The sequence below is a fragment of the Lycorma delicatula genome, chromosome 7, assembly GCF_047948215.1.
Source record: "Lycorma delicatula isolate Av1 chromosome 7, ASM4794821v1, whole genome shotgun sequence".
NCBI lineage: Eukaryota > Metazoa > Arthropoda > Insecta > Hemiptera > Fulgoridae > Lycorma > Lycorma delicatula.
Genome location: NC_134461.1, coordinates 42791604 through 42804576, shown reverse-complemented (window position 1 = coordinate 42804576; position 12973 = coordinate 42791604). Strand labels below are relative to the sequence as shown.

General features: G+C 27.1%; 1 protein-coding gene across 1 annotated transcript in view; it reads left to right on the top strand.

The window, feature by feature from the left end:
• Positions 1 to 12973, top strand: part of Hr4 (nuclear hormone receptor 4) — a 110126-nt gene that overhangs the window by 84095 nt on the left and 13058 nt on the right. The window contains 2 exon segments of the mRNA XM_075370719.1: positions 478 to 651; positions 12381 to 12515. Of these exon segments, the coding sequence (XP_075226834.1) occupies positions 478 to 651; positions 12381 to 12515 (309 nt within the window).

Here is a 12973-nt window from a genome sequence, read left to right as displayed (position 1 = left end):
ACCTTTCCATTATGCTATATTGTATTTGGTTCAGTGAAAAAAGTGGTAGGAAACTACTTCACACCTCATTTTCCTTAGTATGCCTATTGTTTCATGTACATTATTCATTTGGATGAAGGACTTACTGACTGATAAATATATACAATGTAAAATTTAAAAATAAATGCAAATTCCGAATAGTTACCTTTTACAATTTTTGTTTTACTAAAGTAAATAATCAATGGATATGTTTTAAAAACAATATATAATTTTACTTTCTTAATATTATATGATATTTATAAAATTAAGTATTCCCCCTTATTTACTGAAAATTATTAGTTACAACCATTTTTAAATAACACCTTACTATATTATAAAAACCCTTTTTTCCATTATATTTTAGTTAAATTAATGATTTATTTTATAGTGTTTTTTAATTATCTTTTAATAAAATTAATGGCGTGTGTGAGTGACATGTGGTGTATGGTGTAATTGAAGGTTAAGTACAAAAAACACAAGAAGAGTCCAAGAAATGGACAAGTGAAAGGTCAACCTGGACAAGCACATGAGAAGCAGAAGAACATTGGAGTTACGCTAAGTTCGGAACATGGTGTACCACCACATCTGGTCAATGGAACTATTTTGAAGACAGCTCTTACAAATCCTAGTGAGGTATTTTAATCAGTAACTTATTCTTTTTTATATTTAAATAAATATACTGTGGATAAAAGAAAATGTAGATTGATGAAATGAAATTCAACCAGAAGTCATAGTACTTTTTAATATATTGATCCAAAATCCTGTTGACTAAAAAAATTAAGTAATCTTTACCTTAATCTCTTTTTATTGTTAGTTTTTAAAAATATTAATTATGTAAGAATAGGTAAAACATTAGCCTGACATATATATATATAAGCCTTCTGTCAATAAACAAACATGTTGCAGAAGTTCTCTTTTATGATTACAATTTGACCTATATAGTTTGTTCTGTCGTGCTTTGTCTCTGTTGTTATTATGAAAAACTATAAACAATTGATTACTTTAAAAATACTTTGTTTAGATATTACTTTTAAATTTGTCTTATCCCTCTGCAGAGCTCCCTCATACACACGCTCCCTTGCTCTGTAGTATGTAGAATTAGGTATGATACCCACTGGCAGGGCATTTCTATATTGCATGGTAAAAATAAAGCAACACAGCTGCGACAAGATAGGATAGCCATGCTCAAAGCCTATGGTAGGCCTAGATGAATTTACTTCTGGAAAAAATCTGTTGCTGTTGGCTCTTAGGTTGTACTAATAAGATTATAGAAAAATTAGTTTAGTAGAAATAAAATTGTTTTATTTGTGCAGTTTTTCTATTGTCATGGTTTTCTTTTTTTTTAGAAAAGATCCTAATTGTAAACCTATATTTATCAATAACTGAAATATGTTTTTTGATGGTGTGCAAGTATTTTGTATTAATTAAACTACAATTTTTGGAGTGCAGCCTAAAAAGATTCATACATCAAGATGCTTCTTAATTGCAGTACTATTTTTATTAAATATGAAAACTTTCATAATTAAAAAAATAGTTAGTAAATAAAAACTGCTTGATCATGTAGATGTAATATGCCAGATGTAAATTGCTGTGATAATAATTGGTTATTTCATCCACAAAATATTAAATTTTTTTTACAAAAATTTAATGTTAAAAGTTTGTTCTCATAAAGTATTCTATACTCTAGGCAGATAGTTGATTTTAGAAACATTTTTTCAATATTTTAAAAACAGTTGAAATTAAATTAAAATTTTGTATAACAAAATGAACTTTGTGAAATGAAAAATTAAATGTATATCACTGGCCCTTAGCTTATATCAATTAATATTTTTAAATTGATATATATCTATTAATATAAGATATATGTTTATGTAAAACTAAATAGTCCTTCAGTTTTGAAATGAACATGTTTATTATGTTTGAATTATATACATTTTAAAGTGTTCTCTTGATTCATAATCATAACCATGTATTTATAAGTCTATAAGTCTTGATAATTCTGATCATCCTTTTTAACACTAGAACAAACACATACATATACAGAATGATACAGTAATATGGTTTACCAAAATAAGACAGGTACAAAATAATCCCATGAAGCACGTCTTTATTTACAAGTACACATATTAAGAAGTACATAATAGATAAAATGAAAAATCATGAGTATTTCTATTAAGTGTGTGTGTGTGTGTGTATATATGTGTGTGTGTGTGGGCGCACGTGCACGCTCATGCAAGGCATATTCATAAAGTAAGGGCCATTTGATTAATAAAAAAATTAACTTGTGAGAAAAGGTTTTTACTTAGAGTTTTCGTTTACTACATATCTGCTACCCTTTTCCACATAACTGCCATTCAGTTCTAAGCACTTTTTTGTAACGCTGCACCAGTTTCTTTAACCCCTCTGCATAGAAGTTCGCCGCGTGGGAATTGAACCAGTTAACAATGGCATTCTTGAGTTCCCTGTCATTTTCAAACCATTGTCCACCAAGCCACTTTTTCAAATGGAAGAAGAGGATGTATTTGCTAGGTGCAAGGTCAGGACTATATGGAAGGTGGTTAAAAAGTTCCTAATGAAAATCTTGAATCTTCTTCTTGGTTAAGGCAGCAGTGTGAGGGTGCGCGTTGTCCTGAAGGAGGATTACACCGGACGACAATTTCCCACATAGATTTTGGATCGCACATCTCAATTTTGTGAGCATTTTGCAGTACACATCAGCTGTAATTGTTGATCCACATTCCATGAAATCAACCAATATGATGCCCTTTTCGTCACAAAAAACGGTAGACAACATATTTTGATTCTAGTACGGAGATTGCTTAAACTTTTTCGATTTTTGGGAACTTGAATGGCACCACTGTATTGACTGTTGATTTGATTCTGTGTTGATGTAGGATATCCACATCTCATCGCTGTAACAATCTGGAAAAACAAATAGTCCATATTGTTGATAGCGGTCTAAAACACTTGTCCACTGCACATTCTTTGCTCTTTGTGTTGATCGATGAGCATTTTTGGTAGCCACTTTACACACAACTTGTGATATCCAAGCTTTTCTGTGACATTCATGTAGATGGAGGTCACAGAAATCATCAGCCAGCACAGTAATCATCAGTCGCCAATCACATCGCAGTTTTCAGTTCAACTTGTTCAGTGATTTCATTGGTCTGAATACTAGGTCTGTTACTTACTTCGTTCTTCATCGTTCACACTTGTGCGACCACTTTTAAAGTCTTGACACCATTGTCTAATCTTTCCTTCACTCATTACTGTAGGTTCATACACTAAACACAACTCCCAATGAATTTCAGCAGCTGAAGATCCTTTTGCACACAAAAATCGAATCACAGTGCGTACTTCACAACTGGTGGGAGAAATGATTGTCATGGTTATTGCGATCTGCGGTCACCAGGAGGCAAACGACTACCAAACCAAAATGACAACTCCAGTGCCTTTGTAAATAGCCAATAGATAGCCCTGCATGCATGAAACTGTGTTCAGACCTGTTAATATTTAAATATAAGCTGACAACCCTTACTTTATGAATATGCCTCATATATATAAAACAGGGGATTCTAAAAATTATAATTCTGATTTAATAGAATCTACACACAAGTCAGTATAAAGATGATACATATCATCTTTGATAAGGGCTTAGACTTAATTTATATGTTAAAGATTACAATTTGTCATCTAAATGCTTACTTCTTTCTTGATTGCAGTTGTTCAGTTTCTTTTGTAATAGGTTAAATCCCGGATTAAATTTAATTGATTTTTAACTGTTATTATGTTCATCTTATATTTTCATTAAAATTAGTATACATACTAAAATTTAAACCAAACATTTTAGAATAATAAACATTTAATAATAATTTATCGGTAATTATATTGTTTGGAAAATATTATAATTTTTTAACAAGAACATAATATTAAAGTATAAATGTAAACATAAAAATTACCACATGAAGTTATTTATCCCACCTGTTGAAACCAAAAATCCAAAGGTTGGCTCACAGAAGTTGATATTACATTAAAGTATAAAAGTTATAAATTAAACTGCTACACAGACAAAAGCAAAAACAATTCTATAAATTAAATAAAAATTATTGTAGCATCAAAATAATAAAAATTATATAAATCATAATAAATGTTATTAAAATAAATTTAAAAAATAATTCTTGACTTCTAGGTTGATAACATATATGTATGAATTTGAGGATGTGTATGTGTACATAAATTTTTGTCACATATTTGTTTTTAAAAACATTTTATTTTTATTAAAATATATGCATATATACAGCAGTTATGTAGTTTATATTTAGTTTTGTGGGTTTCAATGTATTTTATCCAGTAAGACTGATTTCTTTTGGTCAAGAAATCATTTTTATTTTATTTAGTTCCTTTAGTAATTAATTTAGATATAAAATTAATAATACCTAACAATAATTAATTATTACATTATATATACTGTCAATTGTAAATAATTGTGAATAATGAAAAACAGGTATTGATGAAAATTATAAATTTGATGGTTAAAACCTGGTAATCAGTGATACACAAAATATTTTGGGTTATATTATCCTCTCGTACAAAAAAATAAATAAGCTGTTTTGTACTTTAGTGTTGATTAACAGTGAAAGTATTTTGATTGAATAGTGGATAACATATATTGGCATATAATGGCTCATGACTATAACAAAAGAAATAATGTGTTATACATATACTAGTTTATCGTAGATGAACTTTTATTTATTTAAAGCTTTTTTGTAACTTAAAAACTTAAGAAGTTTTAGTCTCCTTCATTTCTGTTTCAACTAAATGCAATTTAAGATTCATTTCATAAATTTCTTTTTAATATCAATGTTCATAACATATTATTTAATTACAGGCTTCTAATTTTTATTATTGTATGGTAAATTTATTTTTTATCAAAAATTTTAGTTTGATACTGTGAATTGACATTTTATATTCCTTTTTTTATATTTAACTAGACATATTTATTTTACTCTTTATCTATTATTGTATATTTATTATGAAATAGGAAGTAACTGTTAAAAAAGTACTTTTCTTTTTGTTCAGCAGCGTGTGACTGACTGCCATAGATTCCCAATAAACAACTAGGAAGTAGAAACAGTTTATTTAGTGTGCAAAATTTATCTCTCTTTTAAATAAAATGTATATAACTTTCACTTCTCACTTTCACCTAATCCACTTTCACTTTCATTCACAGAAACCTTTCTCTTTTAACCAGGAAATGACTCCTTCCTTTATTTGATTTATTCCTTGCCAAAATTCAATAGTATATTTACATATAAAAGTGTACTCTTTGTTTTTTGTCTGTGCAAATGTTCAGGTGCACGCACGTGCGTGTGTGTGTGTGATTTTTACAGTTTGACCTCATTTTATTGGTAGTTCATTTTTATTTTTATCCCAATTATCTTGTTAATATTATTCTTCAGTAAAAGAAAAATTTAGTTTGTAATTTTAGATATATTAAAAAAATGTCCATTATTAAAAAGTGGATTTATTTTACATAAATAGAATTCTGTAGGTTTTTAACATTAATATTTTGCTATTTAAACAATTTTTTTTTGCAATATATTTTGTGACTAAAATTTTGATATTTTGGGCACATTTGATCAAATAGTGTTTCAAGCACAATAAAATTATCACTTTTATTTTTAAAAAACTATAGTTGATGCATCCAATCTGATCAAATCAAGACAAAATTAGCCTTCTGATAACCACTAAAAATAAATTTTACACTACCTAAATTGTGATAATAATAAATTTTATTGTGATAATAATAAAATTTATTAATTAGTATTAAAATTACTTTTTTAACGAAGGTATTTTTATTGGAAGAGTAATAAAGATATATGGCAACATGATTGTAAGACTTTTTGGTTGTACTCTTATTTAACCTAACCATAGGTTAAAAGGGAATTAATCTACCTTTATGTCCTCAGGGATGTGTTGGTGCTAGAACGCCATTCCAAACAGTGATAAGTCGCAAAAAATCTAATTCTTGAAAAAACTTAAACAAGTGACTTGAATAAGATAACGAATGTCTATTTTCTAAGATTTTCTTGCGTTTATGTAATCTCTTAAAATTCGAAAGATGATTTCTTCTAAGTTTTTTTATATATTTTTTATTAAATAAGACTTGGAATGGTGAAGTTTACAGGACAAGTAATTATTGTTTTATAACTTTTTTTTAGTTCCTTATTTTCATAGTTTAACATATAATCAATTGGATTTTGTTATCTCATTGATAATACATCGATTCATTGATAATGTAACTTAAAGTGATAACATCATTATATAAATTTATTTAATCTTTTGCTTTCCTTAAAACTTTACTAAATAGTAAATATTTCCAAAATATAAGTGTTATCAAAACTACATATAAATTTTCATTACAAGTACATTTTTTTGGATAAAATAATAGTAATTATAAACATGACACAATATTTTTTTATCAGGCTACATAATTGTTTGCATGCTGATCACATATTATGTATGCATGTTGCTTTTTCTCATTTATTTAAAAAAAATTAAAATCATAATAAAAATTATAATTCTTTAATTAAATTATTTATTAAAAAAGAATATTCTTTTTTCCCTTTTTAAATCAATTAACAGCAAGCAAATAATTTCTTTAACTTCGCCTTATTAATTAAATGTGCTATTTAGTATGCTACTCAGCAATCATTAATTTAATGTTTTTAATTGTATTATTACTAATTTTTTATTTATTTATTGGTGCATGGTGCATGGTAATATTGGTCATTGTATGAAAATTTACATAACATAGGAGTATTGTAAAACATGTATGGAGTTGGAGTTAGTGAATATTACTATGCATATAGAAGAGTGTATAATAAATGTCGATGTCAGTTTCTGATTTGGAATAACAGCTTCAGATAGCTAAATCCATTTTTTCCTTACATAGGTCATGAGCCATGCCAAACTTCTTATTATTTCTAAAATATGGTAAAGTTGAAGTAATATTGAAATTCACACATTTTACTCTAAATAACGGCACTTAGGAAAACTGAATTTCTCCATATATCTAATAAAGATATAAATGCTAAACATAATGTATTATCAAATAAAAAAAAATTAACTTTTGAATGATTACATGTCATTAAAATTCATCATGCTACCATTTTACCAATCTCTAAGGCGGAATGGTATCATCTGTCACTCATCTGGAAGGTTTGATCAGGCTTGAAATTTAATGTTTGCGTGGTAAAAATTCATTTTCTTATAAAAACAAATTAAGAAGAGAATAAATAGAGCTGTAATCAGGCAAGAGCTTAAAATTCCTTGGTTACCGTAGGCAATAAATAAAAAAATAAAACAAAGTAGTAGTCCTTATCATTTATCTTATTATTTTATAAGAAAAAAGAAAATTACATTTCTCTTATTTATTTAATAGACTGTTTTCAGATGCTTAAATGATTAAACGTAGTATGACAAAGATAAATTTATTATCACACTTTAATTTGTTTCACATTTCTACTAATGTAGTTGAATTATGAGCATAAATAAACTCATAAAAAAAGGTTGTGTACTATAAAAACTATTATAAATACATGGCATTATTATTATTATATATTTTTATATATCCTTTCATTTATTGAGTTACAAAATTAAATTCTACACGTCTCTGAGAGTGAACATAAGACTTATGAATTTCTATACGAAAATAACATGACCCTCATGTAAATATTACATGATACACTAATAATTTTTCTTCCTTTTTCTGTGCACTTTTCTCACAGTTTCTCTGAATTTGATTTTAAATGTATCAAATCTTTGCTTTCATGTATTTCACAATGTTCCTCATCTACACTCTTAAAGTAGTACATTTCATAATATTTTTACCATTTGAGATCTTATATTAGCCACTTATAAATATCAACAGTATATAAAGAAAACACTACCACCATTTTTTTATTGCAATGATGATTGGAAACCAAAATAAATATAAACGTATCCATTGTTAATAAACAACTCCTGAAATTATCAGGAAGTAAAGTATGTGTAATAAGATTAAAATTTCAACAAAATAAAACATGTTTAATAAGCAAATCTGTTGTTTATTAACAATAGATATGTTTATATTTATTTTGGTTTCCATTGATCATTACAATAAAACAATGGTGGTAATGTTTCTTTAATAACTAAAGTTTCTTTAATGTTTCTGAATAACTTAAAAAGCATATACATATATAAATCTTATCTATATATATATATATATACACCTATATCTATATATATATAAATCTTATCTAAATATATATATAAACTGAGATTTATAACTATAAATCTCCTTTATAAAAGTAGATTTATTCATTTTCATATTAATTCTCCAGTCTCTGTAATTTAAACTTTAGGACAGTTGGGTGAAAGAGTTCTATTAAAAGTTTTTATCTATATTTAGTCTAAGAGAGGACACTCCTTAACAAAAACTTCAAAACTCAGACATTGGTTTTACCAAGTGGTATGATCTATTTTTCAAACTTTTAATAAAAAGAAAAAATTTTTTTGGTCTTTATTTACTGGGATTTAATAGTTAATAATAACAGTTATATAAATTAAGTGTAAATCTATTGGAAAATAACTTCATAAATTTTAATGATAGAAAAAATAGATTTTTTAAAGCGAAATATTAAGAAAATAAAAAAAAAACAATTCAGTGAAAGAAATATAACATTTTATTAAAATTAAGAAAGCATTATGCATAACTTAGTACCAAAAAACAGGGCATTCAAAGAAAAACTTTTTCTTCAACTATCTATGTTGATATTATATAGTATAACGTTAAAAATGACAGTAACCTATAAAGTGTGTTGCCTTGATTCTTACATCTTTCCCATCTACTTTAATTTAAGGATAGTTAAGAATTTCAGAGATCTGTCTAGTACCTAATATTTCAAAAATGTATGAAATACAGTCTAAGTGATTTAAGAACTGGTTAGTAATGAAATATATTTACTAACAAAAGATAAAAATGTTTTATTTCAGATTATCATATGAGGTCTGGAAATAAAGTTATGAGATTAGCTTTTTGGTAGCTGAAGTGGTAACATTGTAAAGTTAGTAGTAAACATATGTTTATATGAACAGCTAATTTATATTAGGTATTAATATCTTTAGTCTATTTTGCCACATGAGACACAAGCAAACTTTTCATGAAACGAGTTTATGTTGTGTGTTACAAAAATGAGTGATACTAATTATGAGTAACGTTGTGCAATCAAGTTTTTTTATTAAACTCGATGAGAATGCTACTGAAACTTTTTCAAAATCAAAAAGGATGTATGGAGATGATGTTCTATCATGAGCCCAAGTTTTAGGTGCTTTAAAGGATTTTCAGAAGGCCAGAAATCAGTTGTGAACGATCCACGCTCTAGAAGACTGATCCAACGTCAAAAAGTGGCAACAATGTTGAGAGAATGAGAGACTTGATACGATACGACCCCAGCAATTAACTGTCAGAATGATTGCAGAACAATTGAATTTGAACCATACCACATTCTATCAAATTTAGACAAATGAATTGGACATGGAAAATGTTTGTGCAAAATTGGTCCCAAAAAACTCACTGCTGAACAGAAAAATAACAGAATGGGAGTGTGCTGTGATCTTCTAGGGCAAATTGAAACTGATCCTGATTTTCTAAAAAAATAATGTTTTGAAATATCTTGGATATTTGAGTACGACCCAGGAACAAAATACCAGAGCAAGGAGTGGCACACTTCAAACTCATCACATCCCAAAAATGCAAACATGAGCAAATCAAAACCGTGCTAATTTGTTTCTTTGATAGTAATGGCATTGTCCATAAGAAGTTTTTGCTTATAGGACAGACTGTAGTAAATCAATATGTTTACTGAGAAATCCTTGAAAGACTACAGAAAAGATTTGCCTGCATGAGACCAGCCATCAAAGACAACTGAATGCTGTATCATGACAATGCACCTTGTCACATTGCACTCTCAATTAATAAGTTTTTGGAAAAGAAAAACATTCCTGCAGTTCCTCAACCACCTTATTCACGTGACTTGAGTCCCCGTGACTTTTCCTGTTCTCGACTTTAAAAAAACATCTTGAAGGACACCATTTTGGAACAGTAGAAAACATTTTAAAAAATGTAACCGATCATCTGAAGGATATTCCAGTTTCTCAGTTCCAACACTGTTATGAAGAATGGGAAAACCGTTTGAATCATTGCATGGCTTCCCAAGGGAACTATTTCAAAGGTGATAAGAGTCAATGTGTAATTGGATTGTAAATAAAAGTTTTTCTGAACCAGTCTCATTACTTTATTTACAGACCTCGTATTTTGAATAAGGATAATGCATACTAAAATTTGATGTTAAATAACAACTTTTTCATAACCACATTAATAAATAGTATATACAATTTTATCTTTTGTTGTTAACCTTAGCAGTCTTATGTGATTATGAAAATTGCTAAAGCATGTTATATATACATAAAATTATAAAAGAACCTTTTATAATTACAAAAAAGATAAAGTATACAGTAAAATAAAAAATTTGCATTGTTAGTAGTAGACCATCTTAATAATAAAACTTTAGTACTTTATTTTGTAACAAAATGTTATTAAATAATAAGCTTAATATTTCCTAAAATAACAATAATAGTGATATAAATTAAAACTAATCAATATTTTGAAACTGTAGGGTACTTGATATTTCATTTTGTAGCATATTCAATAGCATAGCGTATTCAGTATAGCATAGTGTACTCAATTTCTTAAATTGTTAATTTTCCACTTTGCATTTAATCAATGGATTTTTTATTTATGTTGTTATTAATTTCTTAAACATTACTATTAGCTTAACAATATCTGCAAATAGTTCAGTCAGTTATCAGACCAATACTGCTTTTATAAGTTAATATTTAAGTGCATATTTTTGTATGAATGAATTGCAATGACTGTATTAAATACTACATCAAGCAATTTTTTAACACATTTTCACCCTGATAGAAGACACTTACAACGTAAGTGTACACTTACAACGTGCACTTTGTGTGCACTACAAGTGTGCACTTTACACTTACATGTAAGTGTAAAGATGTTAACCGTAAAATGTTATAAATAACACATAATAGTCATGGCCTTAAGACGCTTGGTTGTATATTATGAAATTTTTCAAACATATAAATTTTGATAAAAACAGTTTACAAATTAAAAAATCACAACACAGATCAAATATATTTGGTCGCATACTAAAGTGGTGTCTCAAGATGGGTGCCATTAACAAAAGCATCATATGTAAGCTATTGAACAAGGAAATCAAGAAGTTGCATATTAACTTTAAAAAAAATTTTCTTGGACTTCAGTTCAACTTATTTAGAAAAAAAATTATCTTTTAAAAAAATGTTTTTAATAAAAGATCTATGATTACTGGATATTGAAAAGAACTGAAAAAAGAGAAATGAAGAGAAAAAAGTGTTTACAGAAAATTTACTTAAAACCTAAACTAGATGGTCATAACTAGGAACCTGACCTAGATTGTCATTTTGATTGACAGACATCATGATCAGGAGATTCTGAAGAAATTATAACAAAAAAAATTTAGTATAAAAATAAAAATACTTTTTACTAGTGAAACACAACAAAATCAGTTAAAATGAATACATGTTTTTTTATATGCATCAAATTCATAACAGATTTATTTGGAAAACTTATTTTTATCTCCAAATTTAGCAATTTAATTTAACATCTAAATTCAGTTTTTAGTTATCAAATATTTTACAGGGATATTAATCTAAACAAATTTTGGAAAACTTTTCCCTCCTGTACTTGAAATCCATCTGTATTTAAAATGAATGCCTTAAGCTATGTAAAAAGCTTTCCTTTCAAATAATGAAGCATATTCAAATATATGTTAAGCTCAAAAGTCTTGCTTGCCATTATAAGATAAAGAAAAGGCTATGCCAAATAGTAATTGAAAATAATTGAAAAACAAGAAAATGCTCGAAAACAGTTCACAGAAAATTTACTGTAAATCTAAAACTAAAATTCTTTTTAATTTAATGGCCCTTTATTTTTTTAATTAAAAAAAATTTTTAAAGGGGTATTGAGCATTTTCTTGTTTATTAATTCAAACTTTGTGATATTGTTCAAGGTTATGTTTTTTCTTCATAAATGAAGAGTTACCTGTTAATAAGAATATGTTATTGACTGTTTTGATTAAAGAAAGCTATGGAAATCATAACATAAATGCTCAAAGTAAATGTCATGAAATGTTTTAAGTTATACAATATATATATATAAATTTATTTCTATATAAAAAAAAACTGTTTTTTTTTTTCTACAGGTTATACATTTAAGACAGAGGTTGGATAATGCAGTTAGTTCATCACGAGATAGAGCTTTATCAATAGATGCAACATTAAATATGATACAGAATTTAGTAGACTGCGATGAATTCCAAGATATTGCAACATTAAGGGTAATTTTTTTCCCTGAAATGTTAATAGACTATATTCAGTTCATTATTCAGTTACCTTTATCTTATGTGCTAACAAGTTCAATTAATTTCTGCAATCATTTTTTTCCGTATAGTTGGTAGTCAAAATTATATAAAATTTTTATGATAAACCAAACAAAATTCATTAACATCATTAGTACCACTAAAAGCAACTAACAGAAATATATTTTCTAAATATCTAATAAACCAAGAATGATCCCCTAGCACAAAACACAACACCTCAAACCACCCAGCCTTACTTAAACTTAACTCTACTTTGAATAAAATGTTTTTCAGAAATATTTTGATTAAAAAAAAAAATCATGATTAAGTGTAAGATTTAACTAATTGTTGTATAGTTTTCATTCCATAGTTAGTGGTTAACGACCTTAAAAGTAGAAATGTATAAAAGTATAATTAAAAAAAAAAAAACAAGAATT